General features: G+C 35.3%; 3 protein-coding genes across 3 annotated transcripts; 1 reads left to right on the forward strand and 2 right to left on the reverse strand.

Annotated features, from left to right (window-relative positions):
• Positions 1 to 4,417: 4,417 nt before the first annotated feature.
• On the forward strand, positions 4,418 to 8,197 carry LOC111451407 (protein CONSERVED IN THE GREEN LINEAGE AND DIATOMS 27, chloroplastic). Its single transcript, XM_023091815.1, has 7 exons — positions 4,418 to 4,970; positions 5,988 to 6,140; positions 6,230 to 6,307; positions 6,532 to 6,627; positions 7,435 to 7,470; positions 7,578 to 7,765; positions 7,849 to 8,197. Exons 1-7 carry the CDS (start codon positions 4,728 to 4,730, stop codon positions 8,009 to 8,011), a joined length of 957 nt encoding a protein of 318 aa, XP_022947583.1. The 5' UTR covers positions 4,418 to 4,727; the 3' UTR covers positions 8,012 to 8,197.
• A 1,393-nt stretch (positions 8,198 to 9,590) lies between these two features.
• Positions 9,591 to 10,776, reverse strand: LOC111451409 (probable esterase KAI2). The gene is made up of 2 exons (XM_023091818.1): positions 10,322 to 10,776; positions 9,591 to 10,144 (listed from the first exon to the last, which is right to left on the reverse strand). The coding sequence occupies exons 1-2, from the start codon at positions 10,687 to 10,689 to the stop codon at positions 9,700 to 9,702; spliced, it is 813 nt and encodes a 270-aa protein (XP_022947586.1). The 5' UTR covers positions 10,690 to 10,776; the 3' UTR covers positions 9,591 to 9,699.
• A 1,293-nt stretch (positions 10,777 to 12,069) lies between these two features.
• On the reverse strand, positions 12,070 to 13,933 carry LOC111451408. Its single transcript, XM_023091817.1, has 3 exons — positions 13,554 to 13,933; positions 13,393 to 13,479; positions 12,070 to 12,706 (listed from the first exon to the last, which is right to left on the reverse strand). The coding sequence occupies exons 1-3, from the start codon at positions 13,838 to 13,840 to the stop codon at positions 12,178 to 12,180; spliced, it is 903 nt and encodes a 300-aa protein (XP_022947585.1). The 5' UTR covers positions 13,841 to 13,933; the 3' UTR covers positions 12,070 to 12,177.
• Between the last annotated feature and the right edge of the window lie 2,875 nt (positions 13,934 to 16,808).

The raw sequence follows: 16,808 nt of genomic DNA on the forward strand, positions 1-16,808 counted from the left end.
CCTTGTTTGTTGGGGGAGAAATTAAAAAATGCAATAAAATAAAATAAAATAAAATAAAATAAAAGATTTGGATTTTCCAAAAATTAAAAAAAATTATTAATTAGTTATAAATAAATAATAATAATAATAATAATAAAAATTGAAAAATGGGATTAGTTAATGTATGGGTGTAATTATAAAGGTCACATGGTGATGTGTATGTGTGAGAGAATATAATAATATTAATAATAATAATAATAATAATTAAAAGAAAAGGTTGGAAGGGAAAAGAAATATGTGGGTGATAGGTAGGATGAGAGGTGAGGTGGGAATCTCTCCCAAACTCTCTCATGTACACAGCACGCCTTGCCGGCGATGGGAGGAGCAGCCGTATGGGGCGGTGGGTCCATTGCCTTTCCTCCTCATTTTATTATTATTATTATTATTTAATTTCTATTTTATGATTTTAAATGTTGGACGATAAAAGTCGCCCATCCAGCTAATTTAGAGAATGATCATGAGTTTATAATCAAGAAATATTATTTTCATGGTAAGCTCAAAGCAAATCAGAAGAGTTTATGCTCAAAGTGACAATATCGTACAATTATTGGGAATCGTGTTCATCTAATAGTAAACTGTCACCAATCCAACTAATCTGAACTTTTGGGTTGGTCCGAAGGATTTTTTCGAACCAATGTACTCTTACAAAATGACTGTGGATGGTCGCTAAAATATTTTCAAGTTTTGAAATTTTTATAATTTAAAATTTAATAGTGAAACACCCGACACAAATACACAAAACATTCAACCACAGGGCACGACATTTAAATTTGTATTCCCAACAAACCACAAGTTTCTGCAATTCTCTGTCAAATTTGTATTCCCCTCAAATTTCACCCACTCTCACACACGCCTATTTCTATTTTATTCCTTTCCTTTTTTTTTTAATATTTTTACTTTTTTTTACTTTCTACACGCTCATCTTTCATTCTCGAGTTCCTAATTTAACTAACTTACATTTCTCGAGTTTCAACTTTCTCTAACTTTAAACAATAACTCGTATTCAGGTCTATACATGGGTGGATCTGGAACTTTGAGATATATACTTCGGTCATTCACCCTGCACGTTGCTTACATGTTTTAAGTTTAAACTGTACCATGTTAGCTTACTTTTTGTTTTGAACTTACATAGTGAGAATTGTCTTTACAAACCGACAAGAAAATTCTTAGAGATCGCTTAACGTATGAGTATTTTAAGTCAGACATGGTTAACTTTGAAATTACTATGATTGAGCTACTGAAAAAGAGAGCATATCATAGTAACTACTATTTCTTGTAAGTCTATTTTAATCATGCTTATATATTCTTACGAGCTACCTCGTTCAAATGAGTATCATTTCATTCATGTAGGTGTACTTCTCATTTACTTGAGCGTTACAAACTCAATCTGACGTGTAAGTTTGTGATTGAGTCGACGGTGTATTTCAAGTCATTGTGTTTTTTTAACATTCTTATCTTTCTTATTTCGTTATGTCTCCATATATTTGGTTGTTGTCTAAGTCGAGCTAGCATGCATGGTTGACATTGGATCCTATGGCCACTATGATCATTGATATATGTTTATGGAAAATTTTATTCGCTCAAATAAATATTGGTCTTTAGTGGAGATTGGAATCCCTGCCGCGCAATAGAAGAAGTAGAGATTACCGAAGCACAACAAAAAAATAATTGTAGATCAAAAGCTGAAAGACTTGAAGGTCAAGAATTACCTATTTCAAGTCATTGATCGAACCATTATGGAAATAATCTCAAGAATTACCTATTTCAAGTCTTTGATCGAACCATTATGGAAACAGTCTTTGATAGAGATACTGCCAAACAAATTTGAGACTATGAAGCAGAAGTATTAGGGTTCTACAAGAGTCAAAAGAGCCCAACTTCAAGCTCTTAGGAAGAAGTTGAAGGTCCTACAGATGAAAGAAGACGAGAATCTTGATGCATATTTTGTTTGAGCACTCGCCATTGCAAATAAGACGAAAATTCAAGGTGAAAACATGAAACAACAGGTGATTATTGAAAAAATCTTGAGATCAATGACCTCAAGGTTTGACTACGTTATATGTTTGATTGAAGAGTCTAATAACTTAGACACTTTAACTATCGATGAATTGAAAAACAGCCTGCTAGTACATCAGCAAAGACTGAATAGACGTGTAAGTAATGAACAAGCACTAAATGTAACATATAATAATAGAATCGGTGGAAGAAGAGGTGATCGAGCTCGTGAAGTTTTTCGAGGAAGAGGTAGACATCTATTCAACAAAGCTACAGTTGAGTGTTACAAGTGTCATCCGTTAGAACATTTTAGATATGAGTGTACTCAATGGGAGAAGGAAGTGAATTATGCTAAGCTCGAAGAGAAAGAAGAAAGGGTGAGCAGGATTTTCATATTACTTACCAGAATCATGTCACAATTCTAGAAGACATGATTACAACCGCAAGGTGTTGATATACTTTCTTGTTGAGAAAGAGAGTAGAGATTATGTATTGTTATCACTGTTATTTGATGTATGCACCTCCGTATACCACACACATGTAGATTGTATTAATACGAACGCCCTAAACCTATGAGACAATTAGAAAATCATGTAGGTTAATCACGAACACAAGGATCAAATATGTATTTCTCATAGGGACGTTAGGTCAAGGAAAAGAATAGAGGTGCGACTAACGTCATGAATATATTTCATATTTTAATGTTGTGGGACCTCATGCATTTTGTATGACATGTACATCATGATACTTCTCCGTTATGTTTAATACGGATGCGTACTTTACAATATCTATCTTTGCCATGATATTATGTAGGCTTTTTTCCTCCGTGGTGTCTAACAATGTGAGTGTGCGCTAGCTTGGCAAGCCAAACTCAGGGGTACGTATACGGACCAACTTGGTGGGTCCATGTGTGAGCATGTATTACACATCCAACCCTATACTGGCTGGAAAGCCATGCCCAAGGTCATACCACAATGTTCCTATGAAATGATGAGTCTCATTGTAATTGTTTATGTATGCATTTTCTGATCTCAACAGTGAGGTACTTACTAAGTGTTTCTTAAAATACTCAAGACACCCTAATACGAATGATGATATCGTATAGAGGTCATGGAACCGAAGCTAAGGTAAATGCATTTATGTTTAAATTGTAACCGTTAGGTTAGTCAGAGCGCTTTTGTTAATTTAAACTTATTGTTGTTTCATTTATGTTGTCCTTTCTTATCGATGTTTACCTTCCTTTTAAATGAATTCTACTAATGTTTAATTTCACGGGATTGTTTATGAAATGTTTTTTCACGTATATTAGACATGTCATGCATGCAGTAACAACGTTATTTTTAATAGAAAAATAGAGTCGTTACAGTATTTTTCGTGAATAATTAACTATCTAATTAAAAATTAGTGAAATGTTGGGAAATAAAACAAGAATAAAGAAACCCCCTTTTTTGCTCCGAAAGTTAGTTACAAATGTTGGGAATTTTCTGCAAACAAGAAACAGAAAAAGTGGATCAATTTTTTTTTTTAAATAGAAATTTAAAAATAATTTTGTTAATTTTAAGCTTATAACTTATAGGCATATAGCTTCTGAGAAATTTGGCTCGGGATTGAAACGAAAGTTGGAGCTACTACGAGCTTGGGGACTAAACTCGATGTATAGGACTAATAAAAAAACACAGATGTACAAGCGTTCTGTTTGATTAATTCGAGTATAGCTTAATAGATAAGACATTAGTTATCATTTTAAAAGACGACGGTTTGATTCTATAAAATTGAAATTCTCGAACTAAACAAAATGGTTTGTTTGAATTGCATAAAACAAACGCATCAAATGACGCGGAAAATGCTTCTAGCATATATACATGATATGATAAAGCAAAAACGTTTTCTCCAACTACGAACATTTTCGTGGGCAGAACTAGAAATTCTATTTCCCATAGTAACGGTGAGCGTAATGGGAGCAACCTAAATCGTGAAAAACAGGGTTGTGGAAAAATAATACAAGCGTCGTGCTGCTAGATGAAGCGGTGAAGTGCTGCATCCTAAATGGCACTGAATCTAATAACAGAAAGTATCACTAGCTTATGTTCAGACACGAGTAGCATGAGACATATGGAATCCCATGAGAATTAGCAATAACGGACTTGTAAAGCTAAATATTTTGTTATTATTTAAATAATTTTGATAAAAATTAATATATTAATAATAGAGACTAATTTAAAATTTAAAATTGTATTTAAAGTAGAAAGCCTAAATTTAAATATTTAAAATATATGGAATAAAATAAAATGATTTAACCAAAATTTAGGAAGGAATTATAATAGTTGAACCAACCAAGTAATTAGGTCCAAGAAATCAAACCGAACCAAACGGTCCAACAGAGCCGAATGAAAGGGCCCAAACAAACCAAACCCTCGCGCGGAGCCTGAGAAAAACGCAAGCAGCAGCGTGCAAAGGGGCAGCATCCACATGGTGAGCAAAGGAACGCCTCTTGCAAACCGCAAAACCCCAATTCGCAGCCACAAAAATTAAGGAAAAACCAAAAGAAATTGGGATAATCCGACTCAGAATCCCACGAAAGGCTCACAACAATCCACGCATCCACAAATCTTTTTCCAAAACCCCAAATCTCCAATGGGTCGCACCCATTTCTCTTCTCCGAGAATCACTGCAATCGGAGAAGACACAAGTAGATGCTTCGGCTGAATGTGTACTGCAGCAGTTGCTGCTCTCTGATTCCAGAAGGCAGAGATGTGAGGACTGGCTTTGGATTTGGGCCGTCTCTGGTGATCCGATTGAGGCGAAATCGGAGGCTGAATCGAAGGGTTTTAGCCAAAGCCTTGAAGGATGATCAGAAAGACGGCGCCGGCGGCAGATTTCCCGGCCAGAAATGGGACCCTGGTTTGGAAATTGAAGTCCCTTTTGAACAACGGCCGGTATGGATAGTTTTCTATAAAATATTCAGCGTTCATGCCGTTTCTCTGTTTCGAATTTCCATAAGCATATTCATAATTCTCTTCGTATTTCGGAGAGATGAAACATTCTTCTGCTTCATCTTGGGATAAACATTGTCAAAACTCATGAGCATTCTTATGGGTAACAGTGAGAATCAGAAAGTAGAGTAGATGGGAATAACAACATTATTCCTACTTTTTCGAAGTGCTTAAAATCATTGGTTTAGAAACACACTGGATTAGTTCTTCGAATTAATAATATTTAAGGCTTAATAAACAACATTTCATTTTTTTTAAACATTTTATATTGTGGGTAGTTGCTAATCTAGCCTAATTGGAATAGAATGCTGCAAAAATAATTGCTACAACTTTTTTGTATTAAAAGTTTAACATCTGGCGTGGAGGAATCTCTACCAACCTCTTAGTTGAGCTTGCTTGTTTATGCTTTAATCTATTTAGGTGAGATAACATAACTATTAATTAATGATTAACATAGCTATCAACTAGTGATTAATATAACTGTTGTTCATTACCATCCACTGTATTATTGATTAAACTAATGGACATCACTAAAGAAGTGATGAATAACTTTTTTAATAACAAACTCTATATATTCAAATATTTTAGCTACACCCATCCATTCTTTTTTATTCGTAAAACCAGGCTAAGATCTCGGAAATTGTTTGTAACAGTTGAAAACCTTAAAAAAAAAAAAAGAAAAGAAAGGAAAGATAAAAGAGGAGGTGTCTCAACCATGTTACTGAAAAATGATTTATGTAGTAATGACAAGGACAAGACTATTATTTGAGAAGTTTTATCATTCTTTAGGGATGAAATTGAAACTTTTGAATCATAGAGACCAATATAGAAGATGTAGCCAAATCATAGGAACCAAATTGAGCCTAAATCTTGAAACTTTTTAGAAACGAACGGATGAAATTCAATTGAATCCCATTGAATAAGGTGGATGATTTAGAAGCATTATGTGTGGGAGTGTAGGTGAATGAATACTCATCTCTAAAAGACTCTGCATTGTATTCATGGGGAGAGCTGGGAGCTGGGCCATTCTTCCTTCGCCTTGGAGGGCTTTGGTTAGTAAGTTTCACGGTCTTAGGAGTTCCCGTTGCAGCCGCAAGCTTCAATCCTTCAAGGGTACCTAACCAACTAATCATCCAATCTAATAATATTGAATTTGAAGAATGCTTTGAATCTTTCTGTGCTTACTTTTTTGTTTGTTTCAGGAACCTTTGCGATTTGTGCTTGCTGCTGGAATTGGAACCCTTCTCCTCGTCTCCTTGATTGTCCTGAGAATATATCTGGCAAGTTCTTCCATTATTGATTATTGGAGTTCTGGCTTGGGTGAAATAATCATTTCTTTGTCACTTCATTCAATAATTCACTTGCTGTTTTTATGTTAATTTTCAAGGCCACAAATAGAGGAAAGAGTTCAAAAATATCCTTAAAAGAACAAATATTATCATAATTTATGGCCTAAACTTTTAGTCTATTGGTAGTTTAACCGTAGATGGGATTGTGGTTTCAGGGTTGGAGTTACGTGGGAGATAGGCTGTTATCGGCAGTCATACCTTACGAAGAGAGTGGATGGTATGACGGCCAAATGTGGGTTAAACCCCCTGAGGTCAGTTACTCTTAACTACAAACTCATTATTTCACTCTTCCTCTCACTTTAGCTACAAAATTTAAACGACTTGCTTTGTTTTTTGCCTTTGCTTTTAATAGTAGACACTCAAACTTTGTATTATTTCGATTGATATATTCTTTTGTGAAAGAACCTGAAACGTATGGTGATATGAGCATTGAAAAATGTGGATTGGTTATTCATTTACTAATGCACAAGAAATTTGGTTGAGTTATTTATTTATTATTCCTTGTGGGGCAAGTTTTCATGTGTATCTTAAGCATTCTTTGTGAGTCCGATTGTTGGATCATTACATGCCTTTGTTCAATTTAAATGATAAACCTTAATTTTGATGACGAGTCATACTTCGATTTTCTCTAACTTATCACGTTGAACTTTTGGGTTTCGCTCTAGAGTTGTCAGCTGCAATGTTATTTCCTCTCCGTTTCAAATAGTAATTCATTTGCTCGGCCTTGTGCGCGTTGTGGGGGATTGTTAAGAATATGCTGATTCTTTTTAATTTGCCACCCTTTCTGTTGGCTTTAGTTTTGAGTGTGGAGTTCATTTAATCTTCTCTGCATTCTTCGGAAGGAAAGAAATCAAAGAATTGATAAGTTTTCGCCTTTTGAGCCTTTCGGTTTGAGTGTGCGGTCTTTTGCTTCTTGGTGGTGTTCTACAACAAAATGTTCTTTTTTTTGTAATTATAGTCTTCTTATGGCTGTTCTAGATGTTATTTTGTAGCTTGTTTGGATTGGGGATATTTTTTCTCCTCTTGAATGTATTCTCAGTTTCTCATTTTCGTTGTAGGTTCTGGCTCGTGATAGATTGTTAGGATCTTACAAGGTATTTTATCGAATACCGATATGATAAACTTTGGAGAAAATTTATTCTAATACGAAATACTATCTAAATCTTCATTTAACTAAAGAAAAAAAATTCAATATCTACAGGTTAAACCAGTGATCAACATGCTGAAACAAACTCTAGTTGGAACAGGGGTTGTTCTTGTCTCAGCTGTATTATTGTTCATATTTTCGACACCAGTGGAGGATTTTGTACAAACCACATTTTCCTCAAAACAAAGCACATCATCCAACGTTAATCCAGATTCAATCATCAACAAAAAATACAACTTAAGGTAATGAATTGAGTTGAGGCCTGTTGTTTCCCCTCTTCCTGTATTCTACTTCACAACTTAGCAATGAGTTTATATGTTTGTAGAAAGGATGAGTTGCTTCGGTTACCAGTCGAGGTCATGGCCGACGACGAGCTTGCAGCGGCAGCAGCGGAGGCAGCCGATGGAAGGCCAGTTTACTGTAGAGATCGGTATTACCGAGCATTAGCAGGAGGACAATACTGCAAATGGGAGGACTTGGTCAAGTAAATACAAAGCTAGGTAAGAAATATTCAAAAGCAACTTGGTTTGTGTTTAAGCTGGGGAAGAAATGTTCAAATGATTGTATGATTCTACATGGTTTGGCAATTAATTGTAAGCCTTATTTTTTTATATTTGTTACAATATTCCTAATAAGTTTTAGTTATGAAAGGTTATGGAAAGAGAATTACTAAACCTGTTACCTTAGGACATATTGTTAACCAATCGAGTTTTGCTTAGCTTATCAATAACCCGTATTTTAGAGACAGAGAGCCCATAACAACCCTACTTGGCCACTCTTTACATCTTTATTTGCCTTTCATCAAGAGTAAAGGAAACTCATGATTTAGAGTACTCCGAAAGTTAGATATCGGTTGGTTTTGACCAACTAAATTTCCTAAAAACTAAATCAAGTACAAGTCAAACTTATTGGTTTGGTTTGTAATTGATTTAGTTTTTGACAATGTGTACACTGCTCTCTTTGTTAATGAAACCTTTAGATTGGGCAACGTGCACTTCTTCTTGGAGGTCACCATTTAGGAATGTTGATTCGACATCTGAGTGATGAACCTCTCACCTGTGTTGAGTCTATAGCCACCGGTACAAAAACCAAATCAATGGGCTTGTGTTGAGTGGTAAGTCGATGAAGTGGCCCACATCTTGTTATTCTCAATGGATTCAAGCTTTTTTTTTTTGCATGGTCTCCTACCACGCTATCTTAATTGTTGCCTCACGATAATTTGTCAGCTCCTCGGCAACAAGCAACACTAGCTTGTTAGAATCTAATTATTTTTCAAGTGTACACAAATTTCAGCAAGAGAACGAAACTTCTTTGGTCTACTATCTGTTGTGGTGCTCTTGCTTGAGCTCTCTTGTTTTGGAGAATTCATCATGTCTTTTATATTGTATACTTTGTTTGTATTTTGTTCGAGAGGAGGATTGTTAATGATTGTTGGAGTATGCAAATAAGGGAAAAATCATGAGTTTATAAGTGAATGATACTATCTCCATTGATATGAGGCCTTGTGAGGAAGCCCAAAACACTTTCTGCAATGATATGAATATGTATTCCTTACTTATAAACCCATGATCATTCCCTAAATTAGTCAATGTAGGACTCCCTCCCAACCATCCTCAACATGTAGAGGGTTGATGTCCCTAATATTCTCAACACTATTTGATTAATTCTAGCATACAAATTTCTAAAACACAAGAATTTGGCGAGAGAGACCAAAAGACAGCTTCTTGGCTCTCAACCTTAGAATTAAACCTTTGAGCATCAGATTAGACATTTCTTGATTTGGATACAAATGATTAAAGCTTGTTGCAGTTTCTTGGTTTCCAACCTTGTAATTAAATCTTTAGATATGACAATGGATATTCCTCGGCCTTGTTCTTGATACTTAAGCACGAAGTTTAATTTAAGACCATACAAACATGTCAATTATGGTGTATGTTTATACTCGTTCATACTACTTTTATTTTACCGACGGTAATTGAGTTGCGTGATAGTAATGATGGCGAATGCAAGCGGTGAGACTATAGAGTTATATGGATAGATCCATAGAGTTATATGGATAGATCCATGTACCATCTAAATTATTTAAATTTCTAATTTCAAAAAAATATGATAAACAACTATTCACACTAAAGCGTCCAAAAACATCTCATGAACTAGAGTTTTGCAAACTTGGATTCTAGGCTGCAATATCATACCTGATATGCCTAAGAATCACCGGAATCACAACATCAGGGGAGCTCAGCTGGGGCAAATGGCCGTCGGACTGCATGACCTCGACGATGGAGAGCCCGCCGAGGTTGCGGTGGAGGTACTCGGAAACGACGACGGGGACAGCCATGTCCTTCATGCTTTGGATGATATGGCAGGGGACAGTGACGAGGGGGAGAATGCTCCTCATGTCAGCTTGGAAGATGGTTTGAGCCACACTGAGGGCTATGTCGGGGCGCATGTTGAACAGGGTTCGGCTGAACTCTTGAACTGCCGCTGAGTCCATGTCTCCACCCACGGCTAGCGGGGCGAACCCCGAGCACCAAGCCTTGTAGTTCGATTGCATTGCTTCGAATAGCTGCTCTAGATCTTCTTCCTCGAATCCTCCGAAGTAGTCCTCATCGTTCAAGTATCTCAATCAAATAAATTAATTCATTTACAACTTTTTTTTTTTTTTTTTTTTTAAAATTCAGATTAACATTACATAATATATGAATATTTTTATGAATTTAACCTAAAATAAAAAATAATAATAATAACATCTGCGATTCTAGGTTTGAGAAAAGGGGGAAAGCAAAAATCGAAGGTACCTAGGGGAGGAGGAGAGCATTATAATCTTGTGGAAGAGGGCCGGGCGAGTGATGGAAGCGATGGCGCCGATCATCGCCGAAACAGAGTGGCCGACGAACACACACGAATCAATTCGAAGCTCCTCGAACATCGCCAGCAGATCGTACGCGAAACCTTCCAGACTTCTGTAGCGCTCGAAGTCGAAATAGTCTGGATTGGTAGTCCCGGCGCCCATGTTGTCGTACAGAACCACCTTGTAATCCTCCACCAGATGCGGGATCAGGTGTTTCCAGACCGATTGATCGGTGCCGAATCCATGGCCGAGAACCACCGTCTGTTGGCCGTCTCCGATGATCTTCACATTTTGAGCCTCCTCTACGATTCCCATGGCAAACTGAAACAGGGATCGAGCAACGGAGAAAGTGTTGCGTTTGGGATTTTTTTTTTCTTTTTTTTTTTTGAATTTATTGCATATTATAGACTTTCTGCAAAATAAGACCGTGCGCCCGGGTTTTCATCAGCTGCTGCCGATACTATTATACATTCATCATAAAATAGCATACATACATACATCATAAGACTTTCGACATAACATGTCACGTACCATGTCAAGATGTCATACATTATAACATACATCATTCAATTTATCCCGACCTATTATATAATATCTAATTATAAGTTCATTCGATTAAGTAGCACTAAAAGTCTTTTATAATCCCGTTCTTGAAGCTACACAAATCTCCACCAACCGTTGTTGTATTTTACAAGGTTGTTGTAGTAGTGTCGTAGGCATAGTCGGTTAGAATAGTGAAGAAACTTTTCATAAATCGTTGTCCTTATCTCTTGTGTAATAGAAAAAGTGTTGTCCTTCGTGTCTATTGTGGTAAAGGGACAAATAGAATTAGAGATGTTTTTTTTTTTTTTTTAATTTAGGTCTGCCAAGTCTATCAAAAATTTGAAAAGGGTATTTTAATGGGTCTTGTCGTGCTTGATTTGAGGTCACAAGGAAAGTCTAGCAGTGTGATATTATGCTCGACAAAGTACTTCAATACTTTAATCTGAATAAGTATTGATAAGCTAAACAAGAATAATCATGTTACCCTAGCCTAACTTGGGTCGATTTCACATCAAAGTGATCAGCGTAAGTGGCATAGCTCAAGACTTAATATATTCTTGAATAACAAAAGGAGATTATCCGAACTCTAATTTATATAGACATTTAAACGAGATAACCAGAGTTTAGAATAAAAAATTGATAGTTAAATAAATATAACATAATTCTTGTTCGACCAAGAGAATAGAAATTCAAATTCGGAACGTTATACCCTAAATGTTGTCGGTTGATGGGAGGAAAGGTGTTTGTCACCTTTTCCGCCCTTGGCTTTTACTTTTTGTGGGTGTGAATGGTGTCTGTTTTAGACCTCTCATGAGATTCTCTAAAGATATAAAAAGAATTCCACTTTGAAACCAAACCCACCAAAATCTCACACCTTCATCATCACATCCACCTCACTCCTTTCCCTCTTTTTCTAATTCCATTCCTTTCCCTCTCACCCCAACTCAAATTCTCAATCATTCAAACTCCCCAAAAGTCAACCAATTAAAAAAAAAAATAGAAAAGACTAGTTTAAGTTATAAATTGAGTTGGTTCTACACCTAAATTGGATTGAACCACCAGCTCACGAACACTTGTAACAAGAATCAATTTTTGCAACTATTTTTCTTATTAGGGTATGGATAAGATTTATAAGATCGAAAAAACGAAAAATGTTTGAACACGGTAGGGAATTGAAAAGGCGAGTGGGAAGGAATAATTAAAGTGGTACAAGCATGGTGGTGGGGAAGAAGTAAAAAAAAAAAAAAAAAAAAATTGGGGTCAAGATGATTGTTGGTCAGCAAAGGTTGCATGCGAGAGCTGCTTTAGCCATTCAAATGTTCGACGATGTGACAGCCTCGTCGCCTTTTCCTTTTCCTTTTCCCTAATTTCAACATTATCATTCAATTCCTTCTCCCTAATCCCAATTCCCTTTCCCTTTTCATTCCTTTTCTTCCCAATATTCCCACTCCAATTCTTTATCTTCTTCGCCGCCGGTATTGTCTCCACTGATTTTTTGCAGCTCACCACACCCAAAAACGAGGCGGTTGTTTTCTGCCCCACCGTGGGTACCGCGTTGCTGACGGTGGTGCGAGTTTTGAGGTCGTGAAGTTCCATCCCTGGCGTTCGGAGAAGACCCACCCGGAAAAAGTCCCAGCGGGAGGAGCTCCGGCTCCGGCTCCGGCGGCCGAAAGTCGAAAAGGATCTGATTTGGGGCGTGGGACTTGGGTGAGAGTGGAAGACGTTGTTTTGAGTTCTTGGCTTTGAGTTCGTCGGAATTGAAATGGAATTGTTACTAATACTTGAACACCTGCAATTCAAAATATTTCATCAATTATTTTTTTAAAAATATATAACTAGATCGTGATTATTAGATGAACACAACTCTCCACAATCATGTCCTCTTTGAACATAAGCTCTCGTGGCTTTGGTTTGGGCTTACCCAAGAGTTGGCCTCTACCAATAGAGGTAATATTCCTAACTTATCGATCATTTCCTAAATTAGTGTGGACTTCCATCCTCCAACCGTGATTATTTTATTTCAAATATAATTTTTATTAATATTTTTAACATTTAAAAAAAAAATATCTATAAATTTATAAAAATAATATTATCTATTAGTTGGAGAAGAGAACAAAACAAACTTTTAAGATCGGGCCATTTTAAAATAGGGAAAACCTAAGGACAATATCTTTAACGGTATTAGTGTTAATGGGTAAAATATTTTTAAAAAAATTAAAAATATTAATAAAACTTTGCTAAATTCAATTTTTATAAAATTAAAAGATTATTAAAACTTTTAAAGTTAAAACAATATATTTTTTTTTGGGAAAGTTTATTTTATTTTATTATTATTAATTTAACCTTTTATTTTGTGTAACGGTAATATATTTTGATGTTTGAATTTGAGTTGGATTTTGGAGATTATAATTTTAAAAATATCCAAGTTTGAAATAAAATAATTAATTGAAATGGGGAGAAATTAAAAAAGCATACCTGGAATAATGACTTCTACTGCTATTGCTACTGCTACTACTGCTTCCATTTCTAAACCTCAACATATTATGATCCATAGACTCCGACCTGGAAAAATTAAATAAATTAAGAAATTAAAAAAAAAAAATTAAATGTATGAACAATTGTGGCTGGGTTCGAACCTGGCGGACAGAGGTTTAGAAAAGAAGTGATTGTGAGTATTATCAGAGCTAACAGAGAGGCGAAGAGGGAGCAAATGGCCTTGAAAGAAGATGTCGTCGGCAGCGCACATGGGCGGCGGCGACGGCGGCGGTGGCCAGTGGTTGAAATCGAAATCCTCCGTGATGGGGTTTTCATTTAGAAGCGAAGGCTGCTGCTTTTCTTTGACGGGAAGGTCGCACAAAGATAACGCTTCTTCTTCGTCTTCGTCTTGTTTATCGTGTTCTTCGCCATGGATGGTTGTTGCCATCAGCTCTTCCCAATCTGAGTTGAAATTTTTATTGCTATGTATTGATGGAAAAGAAGAAGAAGAAGAGGAAGAGATTGAGATTCATATTATATAAAGTGACAAAGCAAAGAATGATGAAAGTGGGAGAAAGAAGGAATAAATATGAATGGTCTAATCAGTATCTCTATGGATTATTTTAACATTATTGTTAAATATATATATATATATTTTTTATAAAGTTTAATTTTTTTTATATGATTTTACAAATTTGTTTTTTTAGCTTTAACATTTTTTTATTAAAAAAAATCTCCTCAATTTTTTTATATTTTTAAATAAATTTAGTCTCATACTTTTCAGTAAAATATAAATTTGTTGTAACCATCCTAAAAAAAGGAAAGTTCAACTCTCCTGAACCTCTATTATATATTACCTGACCGAACCCTTTGACTCTTCTCCGTTCTTTCCTTCACCTTCTTGCTTGTCCCTATTTATTGGTGTAGCATGTTACATGGGTCGAGAGTGGGAACTTAGTTTCCGTCGACGCAATTTGTTTCCATATATTTTTTTAGTTTCCAATTTCTGTCAGGGAACAGAGAGAGGGGCCGGAGCTTGACCTTCTTCTCATCTAGCCTATGGGACCTCGGAAATGACCTCTTTAATAGGGATAGGCCCGCCCTGAGGAATTCCTACCAGCAGACTTCCCTGACCATCGTCAGAAAAAAAGAACGAATGGATCTTGTAGGATTTGAACTTTTACTTTTGGGCTTCCTTTCAAAGTTTAACGTATCTGATAGAGAGAGGTTTTTAACCCGTTATAATGAAGGTTTAGTTAACTTGTGATGAGTGATAGAGGGTTTGAAAAAGACAATGACGAGGGAGTAGGCTCTTTAACCGGCCAAAGCCAAATGGTTGGAGAAGAAATGAGGGCTTTTGGTGCTCTGTGTGGCATGATTTTGATTAAAGGCGTGTTGCTGTGCCAAAAGGGAAAAAGAATGGCTCTCTTTGCTTATCCTTTATAACCTTTGTTCTGTGGCTGTGCTTCATTTGGCCATTCAATGCTGAGAAAGACAACATAATGCTTATTCGTCTCGTCTCTCTAGACGCACAATATACCTACCAATGTATTTAAGACTTGCTTTCGTTCATCATTTTCTAATTAATATGTCTTACTTATTTGAACCATCATTTAACCACCCATTGATTAAGGATCGTGTAAAGAAGTGAACTGCTTGATTTTAAAGGCTCGTTCACACTTCTTTTTCCAACTAGATTATGATATTAGGTAGAATCAAGATTAATTATAGATACCAGAATTTAATTTTATGGATATATTAATGACCACAGCCATATTATTGGATACTCAAATAAAAATCTATAATAATTAATGAGCCGTTCTTTTTTCAATAGCAAATGAGTTAATATTCAATTTCTCCGTAAGAGAGAGGTATATAAATAAACTGATATCACATATAGTGATTCAGGAGATATCGTGGCTAAGAAAAGATTAAAACAATTGGAAGTCACTGTCTATATCAACAAGATACACCTCATTTTTTGGCACCTCAATCATTATAATTTCATAATTAAACATGCTTTGATCGGAGGAATTTTACGTTGGGTGGCCATGTGAGTGAAGACATAATATGTTGGAAGAACTCAGGTCAGCCTGTGTGGATAGTGTCTTCGAGAAAAGTGGGGACCATCGTGTGATAAATTTAGAATTTGAATTGATTTTTTTTTATACAAAATTAACATATATATCATTTCAATGGGGCCAATTTTTTGTATTTATTTAAAAGAAAAATATCTCCAGGCTTGTTGCCAAGGTCCTATTTGATATATTTTGAGCACATGGATGAGTGGGACCTATTAAAAATGAAATTAAATTATTCAGATATGATATTCTTTTAAACTTGGCTACAAGCAAATAATGGAAGATATTTCTTTTGTTGTATTATGAAACACATTTTTATATTTACTAAAGTGTTTTTTATTTTTTCTATTTTATTTTAAATTTAGAAAAGTCACTTAGAACTTAAATATATTATAAAGTAAAATATAAAATATATATTTATTAAAGCGTTTTTATTTCTATTTTATTTAGCCAATAATATATGAACGTTTAAAATTTTTAATTAAATTAATTTTTTTTAATGTTGCTCTGAGCTAACAGGAAGAACTTATGAAACCACGGATTATAAGGTTCAATGATATAAAATTAAGTAATTAAACTTTTAAATTAATCTATTTTTGTTCATTAATCATAGTTCAGAGTTGCACTCTTATTCAGTAGAATAATTGTATCCATCGATACGATCAAAAGTAAGTTAATCAATACAAGAAGTAAGATTGTACCTTTGAATTGGTGACGACTAGTCAATGCAGCGCCCATTGCGAGTTGTATCTATTGAATTTTTATCTGTCTTAGAGAGTGAATCTCAAAGTGGTGTAGAAGGAAAAAGGGCTTGGGACACGTGGGGACGTAGAAAAATAAATTTAAAAATACCAGCAAAATTAAAATTTTGGGTCAAAGTCAACCGGGCAAAATGTCCGGAAAAAAATAAAGAAAAGGAAAAAAGAGAGAGAGAAACCTAGGGTTATGATGTTATATGATTGACGATATAATGCATGCTGTGACACGACATACAATATGATATGTGCATAGTATGATATGATACGTTAAAAGACATGATATGACATATGTTTGACATGACGAGATATATGATATGATTGACATGCAATATGATGTATTGGCATAATGCACAACCCCGAGATATGCATCGAAAATATGATAAAATGATATGATATAAAGGAAGGTGGAAGATGGGTTTTTGTACATGATTTAATGAATGAAAAATTTTGGGACCTCATGCATTATTGTATGCTCATGCATCGGGGGATACCCCTTCTTTTACGATGGTACGGATGCGTACGCTACGAGGCAGGAAAACAATCATTATGTTTATTATAATGTTGCGATGGTCACCAT

This window comes from Cucurbita moschata, unplaced genomic scaffold (assembly GCF_002738365.1).
Source record: "Cucurbita moschata cultivar Rifu unplaced genomic scaffold, Cmos_1.0 Cmo_Scf00013, whole genome shotgun sequence".
Classification (NCBI taxonomy): domain Eukaryota; kingdom Viridiplantae; phylum Streptophyta; class Magnoliopsida; order Cucurbitales; family Cucurbitaceae; genus Cucurbita; species Cucurbita moschata.